The sequence below is a fragment of the Vipera ursinii genome (genome assembly GCF_947247035.1).
Source record: "Vipera ursinii genome assembly, chromosome: 2".
In the NCBI taxonomy this organism is placed as follows: Eukaryota; Metazoa; Chordata; class Lepidosauria; order Squamata; family Viperidae; genus Vipera; species Vipera ursinii.
In genome coordinates, this window is record NC_139513.1 from 278,633,294 (window position 1) to 278,660,342 (window position 27,049).

General features: G+C 42.0%; 1 protein-coding gene across 1 annotated transcript; it reads right to left on the reverse strand.

Moving 5' to 3' along the window:
• Positions 1–1,100: 1,100 nt before the first annotated feature.
• On the reverse strand, positions 1,101–8,826 carry GRP (gastrin releasing peptide). The gene is made up of 3 exons (XM_083352608.1): positions 8,510–8,826; positions 5,950–6,203; positions 1,101–1,415 (listed from the first exon to the last, which is right to left on the reverse strand). Exons 1-3 carry the CDS (start codon positions 8,694–8,696, stop codon positions 1,362–1,364), a joined length of 495 nt encoding a protein of 164 aa, XP_083208734.1. The 5' UTR covers positions 8,697–8,826; the 3' UTR covers positions 1,101–1,361.
• Positions 8,827–27,049: the final 18,223 nt, after the last annotated feature.

Consider the following 27,049-nt stretch of genomic DNA (forward strand, 5'->3'; position numbering starts at 1 on the left):
CTTTTTTTTTCCAGCGACTTCATCCAGTTTCCATAAAGGAGCTACCTCAAAACACCAAAGCATTTTCAAGTGTCTTCTTCCTGAAGCAGATCATTGAAGGACCTCCTAGCTTGCCTCCCCATGACTTTCATCCTTAAGACAAGACACCAGTCCGGAGACAAAGTTCTAGGAGTCTACTGCCAATCACAAGAAAGGGATAATCTGCACTTACGCCTGATGAAGCAGGTGTTTGGACATGGAATACACTTAGTAGATGCTTCCCATCCCTAGTCTAGTAATGTACAGATGTGAGTCTAGGACCATCATATTCTGGTTTTTTAAAAAAAAATTTAGAAAATTTATATGCTGCCCAACTTACTCAAGGTAACTCCAGGTGGTTACAGAAATAAAACCCTGATACAAAACCTAATAGACCCCTGCATCCCAGGCAACAATAATCAAACCAGTCACTTGATGGGCTGCCTATCACCATGAGTATCCAGGCCCTCTGGAAAAACCATGTCTTCAGGTCAAGGTGGGGGCCCAATCTTACTTCTGCGAGGATGAGGTTCCACAGGGAGCAAGCTACAACAAAGAAGGCCTTTCTTCTTGCTACAACTAAATGGACCTCCTTAGAAGGGGGGACCTGTAACATCCCCTGCCTCCCCTGGGTCAGGTAGATAAAAATGGTCCTTCTAACAAGTGGCCTCAGGACATGTAGGGCTTTAAATGTGGCAACCAGCACCTTGAATTGGACCTGGAAGCAAATCAACTATCAATGCAGCTCCCGCAAGAGAGGAGACATGTGTGCAAATCTAGACATGCACAAAACCATGTGTGCTGCTGCATTTTGAACCGATTGAAGCTTCCGGATACATCATCTTTTATACGTTGTTACTTAATTGTTTCTCCAATTTGAATCATTGTGAAACCTGTGCCCCAGTATGCTGAATATACCAAACTTGATTTAGTTTCAACAAGTTGGCAGCATCATGTGCTCCGAGATCAATAAAAGTGCCAAACTTTTTTTTAAATATATATATATATATATTTATTGTGGATATTGAAATGCAGGATGATTGCAAGATGATTGAAGAGAGAAAATGGCAAAGTATTATCAGAGAATTGGAAGACCCTTCATTGACAATTATGTACAACAAAGCAATTCAAGCGAGAAAAATGCTTAGACAGGGAAAAAGCCATTGGAGAAGTGTAGCCATTGTTAGGAGAACAAGTAAACAGGTTCTTTTATGCTGAAGGGGGAAAAAAATCTTGTTTTAACAGAAAAGATGATTTAGTTATCGTGTACAATATAATGCTTATGAAACAATAGTCTCTTAAAGACATTTATTCTATGTCTTCAGTGCTGGAGGGCAGTCGTTTCAACTTGGACTGCTTTCCTTTTTATCCAGTGCTTGCAGCAGGAGCTTCATCATCTGAGAGAAGAGGGGGGGAAAAAGAAGAATTGTTGGAGAACCATCACGTCTAACATAGCACGTCCTTAATTCATCTGGATATTTGCAACAGGTCTTTTTCTGCATGCTGTTCTGTACCAGCCTGCTACCGGCCCTGCAGAAAAGGCAGGGACAACCCCTTTACAACCGGCAAGAGGCTGGAATTACGCCTGCCAAATTTATAGCTACAAAAACAAACAAGACACGAACAAAGAAACAGGAGCTTTAAGAAACATGAACCATCCCAGTAGTTGCCTTCAGCAAACCAGCCCTCCCAGACATTCCCCTTATATAGAGTTCAGGTTGTGGCTTCTCTCTGCCTCCTTCCGAGAAGCCCCATTGCCTTCCTCTGTTTACTCCTAATTGACTGCCTCCTGCGTCGGGCGTCCTTGAACAGGGCCAGCTGTGGGTCATCTTCATCCACACTGTCAGGCTCACACAGCTGGGTCTCCGTGGTGACCAAGTGGGAGGGGCCTGGCTGAGGGCTATCATCAGCAAGATCTTCAACCCCCTCAGCAAGGTCTTCAACACCCCCCTCCTCCTCTGAGTCATCCAACCCAACTGCCGAACCCACAGGCTGACCCTGAATCACAACACATGCTATTTCACACTCTTTAATGTGGGGTGGGCAAATGAGGATGGCAAAGAGCCCTCCATGACAAAAGAAGTAGACTCTGAAGACCACATTTCTGTTCATCGGATGATCAGGTAAACAAGGTAAGTCAGGGATGTTATCCCCCAACACTTGGAGCGAAGCTGAGTGATGTAGCGTCTAGCAACATCTAACAATGGAAAGCACCTTCTTCACATCCAGAGCAGCAAGCTAGTTGAGGAGGCTTAGGACGTGCACAACACTATCCATCAGGCAGACAAGCACTGGTCACCACTTATGGTTGTCCCCAGATTCTGCTGCCTAATTCCACTGGCAGGGAACTGATTGCTGATGAGCAAATTTACTAGGATCAGTGTGCTTCCAAACTCAAGAATGAGCAATCTTCTTGAGGTTTCAATGGTTGCAGGGTAATGAACGCCTCTCTCCCCTCACAATACACACACTACGCCAGGATGTGCAGGATGTTTAATGAAACCACAAGTCTCCCCTTTCCCAATGATGTGTTTGAGAGCTGCTGGTTTCCTCTCCCAGCAATGAATGCTTGTCAGATGTTTCTCTTCTTTGGAACATCTCAAAGGTAGAAGAGAGGAGGAAGATAAGTACTGTATTTTCCGGCGTATAAGACGACTGGGCGTATAAGACGACCCCCCAACTTTTGAGATGATTTTCAAGATTTTTCGTCTTATATGCCGGAAAATCAGCGAGCCCGGGAAGGCACGCCCTCCCCTCTCACTGTGGAGGAAGCAGGGCAGGCTGGCATCTGGCGGGAGCCGGCAGGGCAGTCCTGCGTACACGCGCACGCGCAGGACTGCCCTGCCGGCTCCCGCCCAACGCTCTTCCCTCTTGAGGCAGCATCACTCCCCGGCTCCTAAGGAGTCCTCGGGGATGCTGCCTCAAGAGCCATGGCAGGCGCCTCACGCTCTTCCCTCTTGAAGCAGCATCAGCGGAGCTGTCCAGCGTCGGGCAGGAGCCGGCAGGGCAGTCCTTCCCTCTTGAGGCAGCATCCCCGAGGACTCCTTAGAAGCCGGGGAGCGATGCTGCCTCAAGAGGGAAGAGCGTCGGGCGGGAGCCGGCAGGGCAGTCCTGCGCGTGTGCGCAGGACTGCCCTGCCGGCTCCTGCCAAACGCCAGCCTGCCCTGCTTCCTCCACAGTGAGAGGGGAGGGCGTGCCTTCCCAGGCTCGCTGATTTTCCGGCGTATAAGACGACTGGGCGTATAAGACGACCCCCCAACTTTTGAGGTGATTTTCACGGGTTAAAAAGTCGTCTTATACGCCAGAAAATACGGTAGAACCCTTTCAGCTGATGTATTACTATCACTAGCACAAAATATCATCTCTAATTCCTCACTATCCTTCCCATGTTCTGTTCATGGATTGCCTTTTGTCGTGAAACAAACCAAGAAGTGAGTTAATTAAAAAAGAGCATTTTGTGAGTGTAAGAACAGCCCTGGGGATGTATATGTGTTTAAAAATCAGAAGGATGCTAACGGAACCTTTTCACACCAACCAATTTTATTAAAACTCAGCTCACAAAAAGCCTGTCCCCTTCAACACGATCTTTTATTCTGAAAAAAAAGTGTTCCCTGGTTCCTTCTGATTTTTGGATAGGGCAGACTATCCAAACTATGCAACACAGCTGTCCTCCTACAGTGCGTCATATTTATGTATCTCCATACACTCCCCACCACAGATAACTTTGATTGAAAGCAATTGGCTTATATATAAAAATATATTCCTAGTTTTTCAATCCGTTCCCCTAGCATTTACCCTAAATGACTTCCTAGATTTCATATTATTTCGTAATATAAGAAAGGTCCTCAGGGCAGTTAACAAAATATGAGACCTTTCATCAGAAGCTCAGCATGAGATCTAGGAAAAGTATTTTTCATGCACAGGAACTTCCAAATGAATGTCAAAGAAATCCTAGAGCAAAGCTAGAGGAAGGAAGGAAGGAAGGAAGGAAGGAAGGAAGGAAGGAAGGAAGGAAGGAAGGAAGGAAGGAGCTAATGGAAGATATGTTTGTGGGTGTGAAATACAGTTCATGCAAATGCACAAGGCTTGTCTTATAATGAATCTAAGAGTTTGCCCCCTTGCCAAATCTGGTCTATAATACATAAGAGAAGGTCCTTAAGATTTATGACCTACAGTGCGTCATATTTATGTATCTCTATACACTCCCCACCACAGAAGGCTGATCTAACCTTTTTCTAACAAGGGGTTATTGAGAGAAGAGTGGTGATAACCTCTGATGTATGTTATGCAGCATTTCAAGAGCCTTTTTATCTTTTTTAGTGTTGAAACTATGCCTCGGTGACTCCATTGCATGTGCTTGCATCACCCACCGCAGTCCTCTTAGGAAAAGGAATGATGTAGCTTCACGATGCACCTATTTAAATATGTACTCATGGAAGAATTCTCTTACACAAATTTCAAATATTAGCTTTTTTTTTAAAGTGTCCTTTATGGAGTGTTAACATTATGTGGATGGAACTAACTGGGGAAGACCTCCACGCTATCTCCACTTCAAATGAACTCAAGCTGGAACCCAATTTGATATCCTGGAGATGATGCTGAACTGGTATTCAAACATCCAGGCAAAGCATTTTTACAGCTTCCCCTTTAGAGTTTTTCGGATTCAATTCCCAAGTTCTTTTGGTTATTTGTTTTTTTTTAAAAAACAACCAAATATGATATTTGGAAATCTAATTGCAAAGGTTGACGTCTCAATCTAATCTTGCTTTTAGAGAAGCCCAAAGCAGCAGTTATGTCACACAATTCCAATCTGTTGAGTTACTAGAGAATGAATGCTTGTTTCAACCTTCCTTCTCTCTCTTAACACAGAACGCTTGACAAGAGATATCTGTTTTGAGAGGAACTCTATGGGACTTTATTGGCATGTGGGAAGTCAATGAGAACAGGACAATGAAAGAAGGACTGTGATGTCCCAGGTGCTCTCTGGGCTTAGTTGTTTGCTTGCAGACTAGATAATGATTAGGTAATGTTATCAGTGCGGTAACATCCTCAAGAAAGGAGATTTATAAGTCTTGGTCACCTTGCCACTAAGTAAGTAGATAGGCCACTTTTGCTAGGTCACTCCTCCTGTGAAGATTTTTCTGCAATCTGTCTCTCTTAAGAGTGAATTCCTAAAGCAAATTTGTATGAATTTGAATGTGGACTGGTGGGGGGGATGTAGAAAGAGCAGACATTTCATTACCCAGCTGGATAATGTCATCGGTGCAGTATTTTCATTTCTTTAAATCTTTCTCTCCTAAGAAAGAATCCCCAAAGCAAATTTTCATTCATCTGAATGAGGATTAACAGGAGCAACAACAACAGAAATAGTAAAAGTAAAAGAAGAGCAGGTTTCTGCTTGGCACGCATTTTCACGGCAAGCAAATGGAACAGTAGAGCATTAAGCATTAAATAACTAGAATGCAAAGAGGCTAAAACATATAGGGAACGGTTGCTGGAATTGGGTATGTGTAGTTTAACAAAGAGAAGGGTGAGGGGTGACATGATAGCAGTGTTCCAATATCTCAGGGGCTGCCCCAAAGAAGGGGCAGTCAAGCTATTCCCCAAAGCACCTGAAAGCAGGACAAGAAGCAACGGATGGAAACTAGTCCAGGAGAGAAGCAACCTAGAACTAAGGAGAAACTTCCTGACAGTTAGAACAATTAACCAGTGGAACAATCTGCCTCCAGAAGTGGTGAATGCTCCAACACTGGAAGTTTTTAAGAGGAGACTGGACAGCCATTTGCCTGAAATGGTATAGGGTTTCCTGCCTGAGCAGGGGGTTGGACTAGATGACCTCCAAGGTCCCTTCCAACTTATTATTATTATTATTATTATTATTATTATTATTATTATTATTAATCAGATGGGCGTTATGGAAACCCCACTTACATCTTTGAAGCTGCTGGTTTCCTCTGTCCCCCAATCGTTCTTGGAAGAAAATGGCGGCTCTTCCCGGAGAATCTGAGCGTTTTGATCCTCCTCCTCTTCTTCCATACGTCTGAGGAGCTCCTTGAAGGATTCATCCTGCTGCCAATAGCTGCCCAGCTGTTTGACATTATCTGGCATTAAGGAGAAGGGCTTCTCTTGACCTTCTTCATATATGTAAGGAAAATCTCCAGTGCTCTTTTTCCCCATGAAGTGACCTGCAAGAAGAAAGAATGTGCCATGAAATTAGCGTCAGTGAGGATATCCGTGTCCTTTTAGGTCACCAGCACTGCCTGGAGACCAGGGCATCCATGTTGGTTGGCTTGGAACAGTTCAGGAGAATTACTGAAGCTCTCATGATGTCTTCTCTATTCTGTTCTTCTGTGGAAACATCAAGTAGGGTAAAGGGCACAGTCATCAGTCTGGCAATAACCACACTTTCCTTCAATCAAGGAAAAAACTTTCCAGACCTCACAAACACCCACATGGACATGGGCGATGCTCAGTTACAGCTCAGCAGCCAAAACAGAGGTTTGCATGCACTACACAGCTCACTGGCACTTTCCACGACAAGCAGGAGAGGAACGCAATTGTGATAAATAGGCAACATTCTGTTGATTATGTCTGCCATAGACTTCACCTTTTCTTGATAGGCAATCTGTTTTCATGGACAATATGTTTGTGATCTTTGCTTTATGCTTCTAATCTCAGTTAGGTTTGCCCCCGAAATAAATTCCTAGTGGAAAATTTCTGATCCTTATGCAGAAGAGGGGGGGAAAAGGGTAGTTCTAACAATATTTAGAGAATGGGATATGTCTTATCTCTAGCTTATTTATTTTAATCCCATTTATATCCCGCCCTTCTCCGAAGACTCAGGGCGGCTTACACTCTAAGCACAAATCAAATGTGCTTAGCAATAGCCTTCATTCTATGTATATGCCTGCTTATTAGGGCTTTTGCCCCCCCCCCAGCGGCATTATTACAAAGTCAGCTTATTGCCCCCAACAATCTTATAGCTCTCTTTTTCTCCTGAATCTTTTTTCTTCCTTTTCTTCTTCCCAGCCTATTGCCCACCCTTCCCTAAAACACTTTTGTTACAAACAAACAAAATTTAAATTAGCAACTGGAAGGAGTATATTAGTGATTCCAAATCTCCAGGAATTCTGCCCACTAGTCCAGACAAATCTCATTCATTTTATGTTTTTGAATTAATTTTATCATTGGAGACAGCAGAGGGTGCCGTCGCCACTGACAGGTTTCTGATGTGCATCTTTACTGTTTTTATGTGGAGGTATTCCACGGTGTTTCGTTTCATCCTTTTGATACCTCCTTGGCTGCCCAAACTTTTAAAAGCCCAAGGGATGAGCTCTTCCACATCATCTTCCTTTGGGATTTAAAGGAAAATTGGGACGCCAGGGAGACATGGTCGTGGAGTTTTACAGACATACCTCAGAAACTGGGAAGGGTGGTGGTGGGGAAACTGGAATCAAATGGAAAGCCACAGCACGGATGCTCAGGTAAGTGACTGGGGTGGGGGTGGGTTAGAGATAGCCCAATTTTTGAAGATTGGGGCTAGATACAGAAACCTTCCCTAGTCTGTCTAGTTTAAGAAAGAGAAGGGTGAGGGGTGACATGATAGCAGTGTTCCAATATCTCAGGGGCTGCCACAAAGAAGAGGGAGCCAAGCTAACTTTAATATGTATTGATTTTATGGGCATGATGTTTAATGGCTTTTAATTTTTGTATTCGATTTTTATTGTGTATTGCCCTGTTCACCGCCCTGAGTCCTTCGGGAGAAGGGCGGTATAGAAATCAAATTATTAAATTAAATTAAATTATTCTCCAAAGCACCTGAAAGCAGGACAAGAAGCAACGGATGGAAACTAATCAAGGAGAAAAGCAACCTAGAACTAAGGAGAAACTTCCTGACAGTGAGAACAATTAACCACTGGAACAACCTGCCTCCAGAGGTTTTGAGTGCTCCATCACCGGAGGTTTTAAAGAAGAGATTGGACAACCATTTGTCTGAAATGGGATAGGCTTTCCAGCAGGGCGTTGCACTAGAACAGCGTTTCCCAACCTTAGGAACTTGAAGATGCGTGGACTTCAACTCCCAGAATTCCCCAGCCAGCTATGCTGGCTGGGGAATTCTGGGAGTTGAAGTCCACGCATCTTCAAGTTCCTAAGGTTGGGAAACGCTGCACTAGAAGACCGCCGAGGTCTCTTCCGACTCTGTTATTCTGACCGGCATCCCGGCTAATTTTCCAAACCAGGTGCCGACCGTGGGAAAGTAGGGTCCCAGCCCACCTGTTGGCACCTCCAGGTCCGGCCAGCAATCCTTTCCTGTACTCAAACCTAGTTTTCCAAGATGCCCACGTGGTTAGTTTCCAGCCCAACGAAGGCTGGAAGGACCTCGGGGAACAGAGCCCTGCATTTTTGGAAACGAGAGCCCTGGCCAAGGAAACCTCCCGGGGAAAGTCCAGCCAGGGCGCCGTGGGAGGGGGGAAAGGAAACCCTCACTCACCCACGGCCCAGTGGCTCCCTCGTGGGTAGATCTTGGCCATCGGGGGCGCTCCGTCGACGCCCTGCAAAGAAGCCGCGCGCCCGCCGCGCCCTTGCAGGAGGAGCAGCGCGAAGGCGACGAGAGCCAGGAGCGGGAAGGGCAGCCGGCGGGGCTTGGGCAGGAGCCGCGAGGTCTCCGGGCGGGCCATCGGGCGGGCCTCTCGGTCGCAAAGCGGAGGTTTTCGCGGGGCAGAGTCCGCCGAGCGCTCGGGTCGAGGAGGCGGGAAGGAGCAGCGGTGCCGACCTGGCGGAGCCCGAGCGCGGCGCTGCTCCGTCTCGCCCGCTGACCCGCTTTATAGGCCGGCTGGGCGAAGTGTCAGCAAAGGTCAGGCACGTGACGCTGCTTCCCTTTCCCCTCCCCCCACCCACCTACCTCGCCCCCCCCCCGCGCCGCCCTTTCCCCGGGAGGGCCCTCGAAGTTCTGGGGAGGGGGGCCGCCGCGTGGCGCGCCTCCCTCTTCCTGATTGGCTGGCTGGCCCGGCGAGCAGCAGCCGAGGGCCCACCCCCGCCTCCTTCTTCTCTCACCCCGCTCCACCTCGCGCCGCTCCGGCCCCCCCCCGCTCCCCTTTTCGACGTTCCGCCCTCGCCGGCCTGCCGTCCCGCTTCCAGTCTGGCTCTGAGCCCTTTGTGGCGCCGACGGCCGTGAGGCCAAGTCGCCCCCTCGACGGGCAAGGCGAGGAAAAGGAATGGGGGAGCCTTCCCGGAGTTTCTAGCCCGCCACGCCGACGGCTCTTCTGGGGTAGCTCAGACTGCCAAGGTGTACGGCTGCCGTCTTTGCAGCCCTGGGCCGAAGCTAGGCGGGCTCCAGGGGAGAAGACAGAGCCCCCCAGTTGGGCTCCAAAATCAGAGCGAGGGGGAGGATGCCTGGAGCCTCATCCTAGCCCTGGAGAACGGCGGTAGAGGAAGCCTAAGGCAACCTGTAAACCAGGAATCCTGGGCAACTAGACCTTGTTGTTGTTAGTTGTGAAGTCGTGTCCGACCCATCGCGACTCCATGGACGACAACATTCCTCCAGGCCTTCCTGTCCTCTACCATCTTCTGGAGTCCATTTAAGCTCACACCTTCAGTGACTCCATCCAGCCATCTCATTCTCTGTTGTCCCCTTCTTCTCTTGCTCTCAATCTTTCCCAGCATTAGGCTGTTCTCCAGTGAGTCCTTCCTTCTCATGAGGTGGCCAAAGTATTTTGAGTTTTAGCTTCAGGATCTGGCCTTCTAAAGAGCAGTCAGGGTTGATCTCCTCTAGGACTGACCGGTTTGATCGCCTTGCAGTCCAAGGGACTCGCAGGACTGCAAGGCAATCCTCCACATCTGTAAATCTGTAAACCTCCACATCTGTAAATCTGGTCACCGCTCTGCAATGACAGACTCTCTTCTAGAGGGACAGAGTGCCTTTCGGCAAGTGCCAAGTGGCATCCCGCTATCATCTATACAAGAACAGTAATAGTGTACATTTAAATTTAGGTATTACTGAAAGATGTAGAGACTCTGGAAAGAGCGCACAGAAGAGCAACAAGGATGACTAGGGAACTGGAAGCTAAAACCTATGACGAATGGTTGCAGGGATTGGGTGAATCTAGTTTAATGAAAAGAAGGACTAGGGGTGACATGATAGCAGTATTCCAATATCTCAGGGGCTGCCACAAAGAAGAGGGAGTCAAGCTATTCTCCAAAGCACCTGAAGGCAGGACAGGAAGCAATGGAGGGAAACTAATCAAGGAGACAAGCAACCTAGAATGAAGGAGAAATTTCCTCATAGTGAAAACAATAATCAGTAGTACAACTTGCCTTCAGAAGTTGTGGGTGCTCCAACACTGGAGGTTTTTAAGAAGAGATTGGACAACCGCTTGTCTGAAATGGGATAGGGTTTCCTGCTTGACCAGGGAGTGGGACTAGATGATCCCCAAGGGCCCTTCCAACTTTATTATTATTATTATTATAAGACTTTTATTCATAAAACATGAAACTCAGTCAACTGAACACTCAAACTGACTGGCACTAATGGTTGACACGGGTTGCTGCCAGCATCCTAGGTATCAACCAGGTATCTCCTTAAAATGTAAGATGGTTCTGAGTAGCACAGTTTTTTGTAACTTTGCTGGAGTTATTGCAGGAAGCTGCAATTTCTTGATGTATTTTGCAAAGATTTTGGACATAGTTCCCAGTGGCCCGATGACAATGCACTGTTACATGTTTCATCCATAATCGTGCAGTTTCGATGGCCAGGCGATGATGATGATGATCATCATCATCATCATCCCTTCCAACTCTGTTATTCAGTTATTCACTATGCCTACCTGCTCCCATAGATTCTGGCATGCTCATCAAAACCAATACATAACAGATTAAAACACAACAACACATTAAGAGCTGCAGACACCGCCTGGCCTCCTTCCCACCCTCAGACATTTCAGATTGCCAGCAAGCAGTAAGTAGTGTCCCCAAGTGGCAGAAGGACTTCCTGGATGAAGTTCCAGAGATGTGCTATCAGGCAAGAGTCACAATGTGCTAGTGAAACCACAGTCTTGACTCACCTCAAGACTACTTTATTTATTCTTAGAAGACATGTGTTCCATCCCACTTGCCTGTTCTACACTAGTGGTTCTCGGGGTTGTTTTCACCCTGAACGTTGTGCCCTTACGTTTGCCAAGGATGTACCCTACTGAATTGCCACCTTTCAAAATAATTTATTTGAATCCGGCACAGTTTGGACTGCAATCTGCATTTCATGATGGTATCTTCCTTGCCCGTTCCTTTTCTCCCATCAAGGGTCTCGTTAGAAGCCCCTGATACTTTCTGATTAGAAATACAGACGGTGTATTCCCTCACCACCTGTTCTTCATTCATACCGCATCCCCTGTTCTCATTCAACAAGCTCGTTCTACAAAGCAGGGATCGCTGAAAGTGAAACGTGGTTGACTGTGTCTAAAAGGAAAGTCCCTTCTCTCTCCCCCACCCCCCCTTGCATTTCAGAAGCCTCTCCCTTCATCAATAAAGTGGGAATCTTTGTTTTCCCCCTGTGGTTGGAGAGACTTGATAAGAGTCTGGGACAGCCGTCCCCTTATCAAAGCAGGGGAAGGGGCTTTTTATTTGTGGAGTTTCTGGCACTGATAACTAGATATTCTTGCCTCTGATTGATAGAGCCCTCTGACTTCTTTATTGTGGTGGGCAACTTTAGATGTGCCTGCAGCCCTGGTGAGATAGTGGGGAACACTCCGGCAATCACACACCATACAGTCTGTTGATACCCAACACTATCCAGTTTTCTAAATGCATCTTTTATTTTTATGGTCCCCTCTCCCCCACCACCGACACATGCCTCTTTCTGCACGCAAACCCGCCACACTTTGCTCTGAAAAAGAACGGAGGGGGAAGAGGCTGACTATCTTTGCTAACACACGCTGTTTCCCTTCTTAAATCTGGACTGCCAGCTTCACATCTGAGTGTGGCCGGGTGCCAGAGTTCTACAGAGTGGATACCCAGCACATCCGTTCCAGTCTAGGGTTGATGGGTTGTGCCTGCAACTTTGGAAGTGTCCTAGGCAGTGCTTTTTTTGTAAAAGAAAAAGGTGCTGGAACTCACACATGTCATACAACCTGCCTTGCCTAACCTACAAGGTTCCATCCAAAAAAGGTGCCGGAACTCCGTTCTGAGCGTTCTATGAGAAAAAAAGCCCTGGTCCTAGGTACATAAAGCATCTTATTTATCCTAACAGTGCCTGTTTGATTTTCTCACTACTAGAGCTATGAAGTATATTGTGCCTCTTTCTCGGTTAGTGCTTATTAGCTGTTTTCCTTCCAAATTCTGGAAGCTGTGAGAATTTTCATTCCTGTTTTTCTCATGTTATTGAAATACATGTCATCTGCATGAAGTAGATGCTACTTCAGGTTGATTAATCTCGTCTAGGATAACTTTTTGATGCCATATTAGGATGCCAGCTTTACAGTTCGCAGAGAGAGAATGAATTTCTTCTCCCATTTCTATCTCTAGCTTTTACTCACCCCCAAATCTGCTACAAAACATTAGGGTTCCTCAGAATCAGATTTGGGACACCAAGACAAAGTGAATATGATGTGGGATGTAAGACATTATCTCCCTTGGTTAAATGTTCTGAAAATTAAAATATCCTACAAAAGCTTATACTAAATGTTGTCGTTCTACCCTGAACAAAGTATGGATAGACAGGTATGCAAAATTACTTTTGTACTTATCACAGTCAGTCATTTCCTCTTAGAAGGCTTATGTGCAGTATATAGAATCAAGTCAACAAAAAATGTTAGCGCATTGTCAAAAATGTATCTGTGTTCCTTTGTGACAATTGTTCAAAATGTGTTCATACCCAAAGGCAAGCACTCTGAATTTTGACTCAGCTTAATCCCTAGTTTTAACAATAAGTCACACCAGCTGCATGGATCAGGAAGACATTAATCTGTTTAAATATCTCTAATCACATTGCCTCCAAATACTTTCATTTTTCCCTTTATATTTCAAATAAATAAGATTCGTTAAGGAAAAACTTAAAAAGTAAGGTAAAGTAACAAGTTTTTATACATGTATAATATTTTAAATTTACCCACTAAAAAGTCTTCTGGTAGCTTTAAGCTAAAGGAATATAAAGACAAAAAATAACAACAATAACTAGCGCACTTTCTGTGTCTCTCTCACATAAAGGATTTCATACAAATATTTAAAGGTGTCCATATCTCCCACTGGTATATGACTGTTTACATTACTGAAATAAATGTTGAGTCTATAATGTAAAGTTGTAGATATACTTTGGCTTTAGCAGGACAAGAATCAACGGATGGAAACTAATCAAGGAGAGAAGCAACCTAGAACTAAGGAGAAACTTCCTGACAGTTAGAACAATTAACCAGTGGAACAACCTGCCTCCAGAAGTGGTGAATGCTCCAACACTGGAGGTTTTTAAGAAGAGACTGGACAGCCATTTGCCTGAAATGGTATAGGGTTTCCTGCCTGAGCAGGGGGTTGGACTAGATGACCTCCAAGGTCGCTTCCAACTTATTATTATTATTACTCTTCTTCTTCTTCTTCTTCTTCTTCTTCTTCTTCTTCTTCTTCTTCTTCTTCTTCTTCTTCTTCTTCTTCTTCTTCTTCTTCTTCTTCTTCTTCTTCTTCTTCTTCTTCTTCTTTCTTCTTCTTTCTCCATGATCAGAAATACTGATTCCATGTCATGAATCCATACTGTATACAAATTGCATTCACCAGATTTTAAGAAAGGTTCAGAGAAATTAGAACTGATGAAGGGAAGGGCAGCGAGGGTAACCCGAAAGTTAAAAATTAATTTTTGTAAGGAGAGGATCGGAGGGAAGGGAAGGCATTTAGGTTTAAAATTTTGCCAAGAATTTAGAAAGTGATTCATTTCTCTTAACTAGACATAGATCTCTTGAGGAAGCTCTAATGCTGGAAAAGGTGGAAGGAAAGAAAAGAAGAGGGTTACCAACAGCATGGTGGTGAAGGGCTCACCACTGGGAAACTTGAAAGAACGAGTTAAGAATAGGTCATTATGGAGAAAATCTATCTGGTCACTAAAGAGTTGACAACAACTTGATAACCTGGAATACGGCATCCAGTTTTGGTCACCACGATGTAAAAAAGATGTCGAGACTCTAGAAAGGGTAAAGAGAAGAGCAGCAAAGATGATTGGGGGACTGGAGGCTAAAACATATAGGGAACGGTTGCTGGAATTGGGTATGTCTAGTTTAACGAAGAGAAGAGTGAGGGGTGACATGATAGCAGTGTTCCAATATCTCAGGGGCTGCCACAAAGAAGAGGGAGTCAAGCTATTTTCCAAAGCACCTGAAAGCAGGACAAGAAGCAACGGATGGAAACTAGTCAAGGAGAGAAGCAACCTAGAACTAAGGAGAAACTTCCTGACAGTTAGAACAATTAACCAGTGGAACAACCTGCCTCCAGAAGTGGTGAATGCTCCAACACTGGAAGTTTTTAAGAGGAGACTGGACAGCCATTTGCCTGAAATGGTATAGGGTTTCCTGCCTGGAGTAGATGACCTCCAAGGTCCCTTCCAACGTATTATTATTATTAACCCATAATCAATTAATCAATCAGTCATCTAAATTTGGGTTTCAAAAACTCACTGGAATGATTGGTGAATTATGTCCACAATTTCTGTCCCAACTTTGTGAATAGGGATAAGGAACCAGATGGTATTTCTTGGATCATATCTGGGGAAATATTTACTTCAGGAAGTTTGGCAACTAATGCAATAAGACACCGATTGCACATCTGCCAAAACCAAAGCAATACTTGCCCAGTTATACTAAGGGGAAATGAGAGCCTCACTCCTCTTTAGTCCTAGAGGAAGCTTTTAAAATATCTCACAGACACAGTATATATAGCAAACATTAGGGGGGGGGGAAGAACTCTGGTTGAAAACACATAAAGGGCAAATGTTCAACCTCTGTTTCATAGGTATGCTGTTGTGCAATGGTCTTTCCCATTTTTCACTGCTTGCCAGAAAATGAAATAGTCGAGGAAAAGAAGGCTTTTCCGAGAAAAAGCAATGTGCGCAGCTGTAAATGTTTTTGCTGTTTCTGCCCATTCTGAAAATTAAAATTGATATTCAAGAAAGAAGTTATTGGGACCATGAAGTCATTCATCTTCTAGTTTGGTAATTCATGGTGTGTGTGGGGGGAAACCCCATCATTTGTTGGCTGACACGTGATGTGGAGAATTTGGTAAATATCATTACAAACATGGTGAAGAACCAAGTGACTAAAAAAATCATTAGACTAAGAATTGCCTTTCCTTCTTTGGCTATGTATTATGTTTTCAGGAAAAAAAGCAAATAAACAAAAGCTTCTGGTTATGTTGCCACCCTATAGATTTTACAAATCTAGTGCACTTGATTAATTTATGGTTCAGTATATTACGCAACTCTGGAAAATAGGGAAACTCAGAATTAACCTGAACATATTTATGAATGCAATCTTTGCAGTGGAAGTGATCACAATCACATAATGTATCGCTTAGCAACTATGGTGCTTAGCAATGGAGTTGCCTGTCCTAATGCTGTTCGCTAAGTGAGGACTACCTGTATGTGAACAAACAAGTAGATGTCTTATTTTTATAAGTACTCCTTTAATAGAGAATAAGTTCTATTTAGATAAAATGTAAAAGAAGGCAATAAAACTATTTTAATGGCAATCTAGGATGAAGAGATAGCTGGGGGGGGGGAGAAACAGAGGAATTAATTATAATGAACTGAATCCAAGCCATAGGATTTAGTTTTAATCGCTGCTAGGTTAAGATTTGAAAGCTGACTTTGGTCTTCCTTAATTTTCACACTGTGGGTAACTTAATTTAAATAAAACCGAGGAGCCTAATGGCCTCTTCTGAACACAAGTAGATGAAAGAATTTGGAGATAATTTAGAGAGGAAAATTTAAAGATGGGAACTTCAGCATAACCCTTCTTCTTGTTTTTCTCTGGTTTAAATTCCACCTTCTAGCAAGTCAAAATATCTTGTAATTTAACTCTATTTGCCACTATTGCAATTCAACTCTTTCGCTCAGTGAATAGCAACCTAACACCTGAAAATTGACTGCAGCTACAGATGTTCTGAGGGGATTACCATGTATTGATTCTTCTTATTACATTTATCTCCTTCAGGCTCTTTCAATATATTTTTTGGCTCAGAACTTTCTGTCCTAAATTGTGTTCAAGCTGATGTATGTATGAAGGGCAGAAGCTTCCTGCCTTTCATGATAATCCATAATTAGGTTCCAAATATATAAATGTAGGAAGAGACAGGACTTCACTTCTCAACACTGTCAAAACAACACAAAAGAAAAAAAAAGTGGATGAAATAGTATAAGGTTTTCAGTTGAAAGAAGAGCGCAAAACAGTCAACAACTCAGTAGATGTGATCTGGGATTAGTAAAACCTCCAATCCTTTCGCCGCGGCCTCAAAACACACCTGTTCCACCAAGCTGACCTAGACTGACAGGCATTTTAATTAATTTATATTTAGTATTTTTAATTCATTTTTAAATTCTCTAATTTTTTTTATTGCACTGATGTTCTCAATTTCATTTTATCTTGATTTCTGTACTTATTATATGTTTTATTGTGAGCCGCCCTGAGTCCTTCAGGAGATAGGGCGGGATATAAATCCCATCAATAAATAAATAAATAAATAAATAAATTTAATTAAATAATTGAAAAGATAATTTTAGCCACATTGTGTCAAGTGCAAATATATTTTTGGGATGTAAGATGATGCATACACAAGATATATGATCAGCAGTGTTTGGAAAATGGTGCAGCAGCATGTCAATCTTTAGGCTAAGTGTAGCAATACACTCCACTTTTTGTTCTTGTTGTGTCCGACCCATCGTGACCCCATGGACAATGTTCCTCCAGGCCTTCCTATCCTCTACCATCTTCTGGAGTCCATTTAAGCTCATGCCTATTGCTTCAGTGACTCCAGCCAGCCAACTCATTCTCTGTCGTCCCCTTCTTCTCTTTCCCAACATTAGGCTCTTCTCCAGTGAGTCCTTCCTTCTCATTAGGTGGCCAAAATATTTGAGTTTCAACTTCAGGATCTGGCCTTCTAAAGAACAGTCAGGGTTGATCTCCTCTAGGACTGACCAGTTTGATTGCCTTGCAGTCCAAGGGACTCACAGGAGTCTTCTCCAGCACCATAGTCCAAAGGCCTCAATTCGTTGGCCCTCAACCTTTATTATGGTCCAACTTTTACTGCCATAAATTGCAACTGGGAAGACCATAGCCTTGACTATACGCACTTTTGTTGGCAGGGTGATGTCTCTGCTTTTTAGTGTGCTATCTAGATTTGCCATGGTTTTCCTCCCCTTGGCTGCTGTCCGCATCTGAAAGTTGCATTGAATAGTTCTCAGAATATATGTCTTGGTTGGCACTTTGATAGGAGAGCAGAAATCTTAGGGAAATCATACGTTGTTCTCTTGGAGAAGACTTAGCAGATTATTTAGAATGGAAGCTGTAATGTATTGGCATTGTATGTATAATTCACTTGCTTATGTTAACTGTTGCTTAATGGTTGACCTACTTTCTGTATGTTGTAACAGTTACTGGGCTGAGCTAGACTTGCTGTCTCTGGGCAGTTAAGTAGGTTTGGGGCAGGAAACTGCTCCTTCAAATCTATTGGCCAAATCTAGAGGCCAACCATATAAATAGCTGCGCAGGAGCTATTAGCTTGCTTCTGTTCTCAGTTAATAAACTTGTTTGCTGTTCAACACTTCGTCTTGCTTAATGCCTAAAAAACTGGAGATGTAACAGAAACAACCCTTTTTTTGCTGCAATAGATGACCTGAGCATTGATGGGATAATTGAATCACTATTCTGCAGGCACTGCCTACCATATTTTCCTACCAGTCACCTCCCTCTTTTCAAAAGGCACTGCATCGTAGCCTTAATTAGCTAGAAATCAACATCAATGAATTGGACAACTTGATTAAATCCAACACTGATTAAATCCGTATCACTTCCCCTGAGCTCTAGATTATACAGCTGGTCCTTGACTTATTACTATTCATATATCTAGTCTAAACTTACAATGGCACTGGAAAAAGTGACTTACAACCGGCCCGTGCAGTTATGACTGTCACAGCATCCCCATGGATCATGTGATCAAAATTCGGGTGGTTGGCAACCGACATGTATTTATGGTGGTTGCAGCATCCTGGGATTATGTGACTGCCATTTGCATCCTTCCCAGCTGGCTTCAAACCAGGAAATCAATGGAAACTCAATCACGTGATTCACTTTACAGCTGCAATAGTTTGCCTAAGAAATGAATGTGCAAAAAAGGTCATAAATTCAGGCTAGACTCACTTAGCAATGGAAATTCTGGTCCCAATTGTGGTCATAAACTGAGGACAACCAGTATCTAGAAAAATTCCATAGTTCTGTGAAAAATCTTCTGTCTTCTGAATATTTTCCTGGCTTTGCTACTGGTTGTTACTGAGCATCATGTGGGTCCAACTAAGATATAAAGGAAGTTTGAGGGAACAAAATTGCAGCAAAATCTGATGTTGTGGTGATGTTTTTGTAACATTCAGAGAACCCTGATATTTTTTATTGACCTGTGGGTATGTGCACCGATTATATTATATTATTGTCTTCGTTTTACTTTCTTCAGCTCAATCAGATTAAAGGAATGGTATGATCCCGAGCTGTCATATTTACAAGGTCTGCATTAAAAAAGCAATTTCCAAATCAAGATTTTGAAATTGTTTAACAATAACATTTATTTTTTATTTTATTTATTTTAATTCCATTTATATCCCGCCCTTCTCCGAAGACTCAGGGCGGCTTACAAGCTTAGCAGTAGCCTTCATTCTATGTATATGCCTGCTTATTAGGGCTTTCGCCCCCCCCCCAAGTGGCATTATTACAAAGTCAGCTTAATTGCCCCCAACAATCTGGGTCCTCATTTTACCTACCTCGGAAGGATGGAAGGCTGAGTCAACCTTGAGCGTGGTGGGATGCCTTTAAGTATACATCAATGGATTTCAAAGATACACTCCAGAAACGTTTTAGTTTGGCTTTGTCAAGCTACTGGAAAATGAACCTCCAGATATTTGTACAGTAAATAAAATTAAGATAACGTATGACTTTCAGACACCAATTCTATGCTCTGGGATGAATCATTGATGTTCGGCATTCAAGTTGCTTCTCCCTGTTTCTGTTCTGAGCTCGTTTTGTGCATTCTGTTGCAGTGGAAACCAAAACATGTAGAACAGCCAAGTCACTGGAAATGGAGAAGGGCAGAAAGCAGATCATCCCATCCACTGCAACTCCAGTTTGTTCCATGGGTCGTTACCTGAGGGACTCACTCTCTTCAGTTTTGAATTCCCATCCAATCTGGTCAGGCAGAATGGGCAGGCTTTAGGTCCTGTTGGCCAAAGAATGGCATGGCCAAGAAGATGTGTTTGGTTTTTTTTCTGCAGTAGCAATAGCAACAGCACTTAGACTTCACAATAGTGCTTCACAGCACTCTTCGAGTGGTTTACAATGGCAGCGTATTGCCCCCTACAATCTGGGGCCTTATTTTACTGACCTTGGAAGGACGGCTGAGTCAACCTTGAGGCTCATTGGGATCGAACTCCAGGCTGTGGGCGGAGTTTGCCTGAAACAATACCGCTTTCTAATCACTGCAATACCAGGTCTCTTTAGTAGCATCCAACCTGTGGAGCTATCTCTCTCTGAGATCAGTATGACCAGGGCTTTTTTTGTCATAGAACGCCCAGAACGGAGTTCCAGCACCTTTTTTGGATGGAACCTTGTAGGGTAGGCAAGGTGGGTTGTATGACGTGTGTGAATTCCAGCACCTTTTTTTTTTTTTTTACAAAAAAAGCACTGAGTATGACCCAATTCATGCTGGCCTGTCGTAATGACCTGCTTCTGTGCCTGGTCCTGGGGTCCAAGTATGTGAAGGGTCTTGTGTCCTTGTTGTATTATCAACCATGGATTGTAGCTAAATGTCTATGGAGCTTCTCAATCATCCAGGACATGGTTGTCCTGAAGGTGCTTTTCCAAAAGGCAACTGGATTTTTTTGGTTTGTTTCCTTGAGAACATTTCACTTCTCGTCCAAAAATCCTCTTCAGTTCTAAGAAAGTCCACTTGTCTTTTGGAAAAGCACCTTTGGGACATGAATTGCAGCATTCCCCTGGGCTGTGGTGTGTACTTTAATGTTTGTATTACAATGGAAATGTGTTTAAACCATATTTTATGATAATTTGCCAACCAGAGTCACTTGCTAAGATGGGTGTCCATGGAAGTTGAATATAATTAATTAAATTTTCTTATAAATCCATAATAAAATTAGTATTAGCCTGCATGATTTTGGTTTCCTACTCTATTTTGAAGGGCCACTATCTTGAATGTTTTGATTACCTGCTGCAGAATCCTCTTGGATACAATGATGAAAGCAGCGTTTAATACAAACTAATCTCCTTTTGTACATATCACACAAATGTTACATGCGTATACAAAAGGGGCAGAGTTTACAGTGCGATGTTGGAGGGTTGTTGTCACCCATAGATGGAAAAAAAAGAGCAAGATAAGGATAAATGTGTTTCTGTTTTGCTCCATTTCAACCATCTGAAATTATTCAAATCTCTTATTAGCTCCAAAACCTTATGTAAAAAATTATCACTGGCCTTTGAAGAGCCACCAGCTGGTGAATTTGATGATCTGGTCTATCCCCGATTAGGATGAAATGAAAGTTCTGAGTCAGTTTTTCTTTTCTTTTTCTATTTGGAGTAAGTAAGAAGATGTATTTTGCTTTGTGCAGGTTTCAGCTGCAGCTTGTCAAAAATCTCTCACAATTCCTTCCGTGGAAATGCCAAACATTGTGCTTCATTACGAAGTTTTAGACATGTTTTGTGAACCTGATAATCTTTGGACTGCAAAATGTGGTGACGATAATGGCTGGTAACATCAAGAAGGTGACTGTGTGGAAAATACATTCATCACCCCGCAGTCTCATGGAAGACAGTGAAAAAACTAAATCGATAAGAAGAAATAATTCCAGTCCACAGAATTGTGTTTGGGGTTTAGTGCTTGATTTGAAAGAGGTATATGTAGTTTATGGCGGTCATTTCCTTCCACTTGGATGGTCATTAATGGCATGGATTTCTCTGTCTAGCTGGCATTCTGAGTCAGAATGGTGCTGAGGTCTTTATGTGTGTGTGTATATGTCTCACCTGTAGGGTTTTGGGGGGGTTTTTTGGAAATTAAAAATAGCAATGGCAGGGTAGGACCTAAACTGGACCTAGATGGGATATATTTTTAGATGTTTTAGGCAGAGATTTGAATAATTAACATTTGGCCCTTCAAAATAGAATAGGAAACCAAAATCATGCAGGCTAATACTAATTTTATTATAGATTTCTAAGAAAATTTAGTTAATTAATTAATTATATTAAGACTACAGTTTACACAACAGTTTTTTCTTGCCTCAAAATGTCAGGAGCCCATGCCTCCAATTTTAAGCTGCATTTGACTCTCATGGGCTGCAAAAAAAAAAAAAAAGATTAGGGCCCTCAAACATTCAGGCCCAGACTTTTTTTTTATTATTAAAAAGTTTTACAATACATTTTATTTTAACAAACCAAAAAAAAAGAAAAAAAACCCTCCCAGCCCCCACCCCCCCACCCTCTTCCCCCTCTCCAACCCTCCCCAACCCCTCCCTCCCTTTCCCCTCCCCCCCCCCCCGCTTCCCAGAGCAAACACAGGGTATAAAAATACAAGGAATCATAATCTAACTTACGCAAACAATCCTAAACTATTCAAACTATCAAACTTTAACTCATATAAGTAAATTCCAGACATACATATATATATCATATCAATGATTATTCAAATACAAAATAATACCTTCCAATCTGATACCCAATAAAAACAATCTCAAATAAACCAATTTATATCAATTGTCTAAAACTATTCCTCATTACAACTAAGCTTTAAATTCACATTATCCTAATGTGTTATACAACTTAAAAATACCATAGATTACTTTCCAACCTTAAGAAATTTTTATATAATCACATCATTCTTATATTCTTATATTCTATTACCTATTGCAATATTACCCATAAAAATATTACAAATTAACTTCAATCACAAAGAAAACAATTTATATCAATTTTATAAAACTATTCTTCTATCCAACTAAAAGCTTAAAATTTTTCATCCAAATAACAAATCATAACCTACAGAATATCAATAAACACTACTACAAATCTTCCCAATTAACTTTTCATAATCATCTTAGAACTAAAACAACACGAAATAATACATAATTATTTTATAAGGGTAAAACATATATCTACAAATAAGTCCTTCTAGCAATTCCAATTCCCATAATCCTTATTACATTATTGTCTCTTACAGTTATGTGACTAAATCTTCAGGCTTGATTCATTCGTCCAGAAGTAGCACGCCTCTTCCAATTTCTGGCCTTCTCCAGTGATAATGAAATTTGACCCACTCCTGTATCTTTCACATCTGCCTGCGTTAACCCTTCAGCAACTTGCAGGTTCTCTCTGGAACGTTGAGACTCTCTCACACCTTTTTTCTTGGTAGATTCCAAAGATGGTATGGGGACTGCTTTTAAAACATTACTGTAGAAATCACGTGCCTGAATCTCCGTGGTGAAACAGTACCTCGTACCTTCATAGGTCACCACCATCCCCACTGGTATTTGCCATCTAAACTTAATATCACGTCGTCTCAATTCTTGTGTCAAAAAAGCAAATTCCTTCCTTTTTCTTAAAATCTTTGCAGGGATCTCTTTTAAAATCAGAACTTTTTGCTCAGCAATTACAAAATCAATATTGTAGGAGGCCTGGATTAACTTCATTTCTAATCATTCTCTTTGTAAAATAAACCACCACTTCTCTGGGTAGTTTCCTTTGTCTTGCGATCCACGAGTTAACACGGAAGATTTTATCTATATCTTGCATTATTTCATCTGCTGGTCGCTTCAACACCCCTTCCAAAGCCTCAGAAACCATTTTCTCCAAATTTTCCTTAGGATTTTCTTTTAGGCCTCTGATTCTTAAAGCAAACTCCATCTGAGAATACTGTGTCGAAATCAAGTCATAGTCCATTTTCTCTATTACATTTTCAGTTTCTGTCATTTTGGCTTCCAGTCTAATATCATTTTGAGCAAGATCTTCCACTCTGTCATCCAAAATCTCAATACTTTTAACCATGCCCTCTATTGCAGATGTGATGTCTGCTCTCATTTCTTTTAATTTCTCTGTAAACTTCTCCAACTTTTTCTCCATTATCTCAACAAATTGCTGCGTTTGTTTTTCCATAGTCTCTTGCAACAGATTCTGCAAATCTTTTGCTGTAAAAGCTGATACCGATTCAGATGCAGAGGACAATGAAGTTTTCACCGAAGACTGCTGCCTCAGGGCAGGAACTTTAGAAGATATAGCTGCCAGATATAGCTAGGAGTTCTGGAAAGCATCAGGTTGGGGAAGACTGAACTGATAGGACTAACAGCAATAACTCTTCTCTGATTAATCAAGATATCCCTCTAAAATTCTTCTGCCACATGAGCAAAGTTGGAAATAGATGGGAAGACAAGGCTGTCTGTAATGAGCCCATAAATGACACCAGCATATGAGGAAATGATTGCCCATTGTACTGAAAATGCAAAAAGGACATTAAGTATTGTTCAGCTTGGAGTCTAATGCCTACGGGACCTTCCTGTGGAATATTGGAAATTATGGCATGTAGAGAAATGGCAGGTCCTTTACGCAAGCAATTTAATCAGTATAACTGATGGTAAATAATTTAATTTTTTAATTTTAATTCCATTTATATCCCGCCCTTCTCCGAAGACTCAGGGCAGCTTACAAGCTTAGCAGTAGCCTTCATTCTATGTATATGCCTGCTTATTAGGGCTCTCACACACACACCCCAAGCGGCATTATTACAAAGTCAGCTTAATTGCCCCCAACAATCTGGGTCCTCATTTTACCTACGTCGGAAGGATGGAAGGCTGAGTCAACCTTGAGACTGGTGGGACTCGAACCTGCACTAATGGCAGGCAGCTGGTGTTACTTAAGGAGGCATTAGCCCACTGCTCCACCAAGGCTCTTTTTAAATATCAGATGAGAAGCAGTGGGGAGAATGAGTCAGATGCATATGCATTTATTGGCTCTGTGTTCCCCTAGCTTCTTTTCAGCTAAACACACTGTGATACTACCAGTTCTTTTAAACAGGAACATGATACATCAAAGATTGCTTGAAATGAGAGGATACTGCATTCATCTGCCTCTTAATAAAATATGTTGGTCAGAAAGAGGGCTACAGGTCCTCCTGATTTTTAACATAGAGGAGTTAAAACAACCTGCCTATAACTGATAGTAGAGATTGATGAAGCCTAAAACTTATGTTCCAGTCAGCAGTCACCCACAACAATTTCCTCACATTTTCTCACATACAGATAATAGACAAATGTATTCCCTTGCAGGATAGAAAACGTCTACCCAGTTCGTAAGAAAGACCACAGAGAAGAGCAATAAAGATGATTAGGGGACTGCAGACTAAAACATATGAAGAAGGGTTGCAGGAATTGGGCAGGTCTATTTTAATGAAAAGAAGAATTAGGGGAGACATGATATCAGTGTTCCAATATCTCAGGGGTTGCCACAAAGAAGAGGGAGTCAAGCTATTCTCCAAAGCGCCTGAAGGCAGGAAAAGAAGCAACGGATGGAAACCAATCAAGGAGAGAAGCAACCTAGAACTAAGGAGAAATTGCCTCATAGTGAATAATCAGTAGTACAATTTGCCTTCAGAAGTTGTGGGTGTTCCAGCACTGGTAGGTTTTATGAAGAGACTGGATAGCCACTTGTTTGAAATGGTATAGTCTCCTGATAGAGTAGGGGATTGGATTAGAAGACCTCCAAGGTCCCTTCCAACTCTGTTCTTCTGTTAGATTTACCTTGTTTTTTGTGTCCTTAACCGTAAAATGACAAAAGGTGGGATCGGCATGACCAGTGTATAGAGGGCAATATTATAATATTCCTGCTTTATGCTGGCAAGGAAGATGACCTTAGAGCAGGGGTCTTCAAACTTGGCCCTTTTATGACTTGTGGACTTCAACTCCCAGAACCCCTCAGCCAGCATGCCTGGCTGAGGAATTCTCCACAAGTCATGAAAGGGCCGAGTTTGAAGACCCCTGCCTTAGAGCCATGGGTTGAATTGGCCTCATCCTGCCAAGGGTCACTCAGATATTGATCTTTGACCCCCAGAATGTCCAGCCTGTGTGGCCTTTAGAGAGCATCACATTGGGGAAGACAACACAGGCTTGTAAGTCAAGACACTAGTTTCTCAGCTGGGGGAAAAGCAAAGACATTGTTGTCCTAGGGACGCAGGAAAGATTTCTGTGATGTCACCAAATGCATCAATAATCTTCCTATTTGAACTCGTCTCTTTCGTGGCAAGTGATGTTAGCTGAAATACCCAAAGCAAGGAGGGGTTTAAGATTCTGAATGGGGAGAGAAATACTTTCTTTGAAGACTGGAATAAATGAAATCTGCATACCCATCATGCCATTTCCTTGTAAGAAGAGCAATCTTCTGCAAAATGCAGAATTAAGCTAATGGAATGTTTTATTTTTTTAAAAAACACTAAATAATTACATATTACTATATAATGTGAGAGAATTTATGAAAACTTGGAAACTTTTGAAGTTGCACAAAATCTAGCCGCTTCTTTTGTCTTTTCTTTGTGTTGTAAAATTCTGCTTTCCGTATAAAGGATTCATGCATTTATTTATATTTAATAGGGCTATGGAATGCTTATGACTCCATTCCAATAAGTGATTTCATAATGTAGGTGCAGAAACAGCATTGGTCTGCAGCCCTTTAAAGTAACTTGTGTCTTTTCCCCAGATCATGAAATTAAGCTAATTAGTGCAGAAAGTTCTATGAAGTAAAATGTGTCTTGCTGAAAAAACAGAGACAAAACTTAATTGATAGTGCATGATACAAGTGTTATTTTAAAGCTAAGACCTTCATTTCAATAATTTAGAAGGACAGTGGAGACAGGACATGGAATACCTGTTTGGGATATAAGGAGGTGTTATTTGTTGTTTTTTAAGAGGAGGTAATAAGTTATTAAAATTCTTTATTTCTGTACCTGAAAGTAAAGAGCATGTGTGCTCAGATAGAATATTATATGTTTTAAACCTGGGATTACATGTGATATACAAATCCAACCAAGCTAAGAGAATATTTGTGATTGGCAAATATTGCTTAAAATTCTATGAAGTCAACCTCACCCAAACACTCAAATCTGGGATATTTTCAATTTTGCAAATTCTGGCAACATAACCCACCATTAACCGTGCTACTCACAAGCCCTCCAATAACTTACTTATATTTAAATTAAACTTAACTGCAATGTAATATTTGCAAATCATCTGGGAAAACTCATGCTTCCCCACTCCTTCCTTGTAAGATGCAGTTCCAACCCAATGTGTAGTCCACATTTTACTCATTGTTTAACAACTGCCTTGTAACTATTTGTATAAAACATTATTTTAGTGTCAAAAGTACACAAATGTTTCATAATTTTTTTCCCCATTTCCCCCCATTTTATTGTTTTCCCTTCTTTTTTTAGTCTCTTTTGGTACTGTTCGACCTTTTAGGCCTATAAAATACTTAGCAGTTTATATAAAATACATTTTGTTCTTTATCAATGTTATTTGGATTACTTGTATTCTTACTTGCACTAACTGAAAGATTACTTGCATTAATTGAATGATATTATTGATCTAAAATATAATAAATAAAATCACTACCTTTCGTAAGAAGACTACACCAATAACAAAAGGCCCAATTGTTAATGGCAACGTTCCCATGTAAGAAAACAGGTTTTGCCCGAGTTGCTTTTTTGAAAAAATCCTCAACATTAACTAGAGAAATACATACAACAGAAAAGAAATAGAATCCAG

What these genes read in the sequence shown, in the direction of transcription:
- GRP (XM_083352608.1), bottom strand. Translation starts at nt 8,696, where the DNA reads ATGGCCCGCCCGGAGACCTCGCGGCTCCTGCCCAAGCCCCGCCGGCTG. An exon ending in AGGGAGCCACTGGGCCGTGG is followed by an intron (nt 6,204 to 8,509) that starts GTGAGTGAGGGT and finishes TTCTTCTTGCAG; the next exon opens with GTCACTTCATGGGGAAAAAG. An exon ending in AAACCAGCAGCTTCAAAGAT is followed by an intron (nt 1,416 to 5,949) that starts GTAAGTGGGGTT and finishes CTCTTCTCTCAG; the next exon opens with ATGATGAAGCTCCTGCTGCA.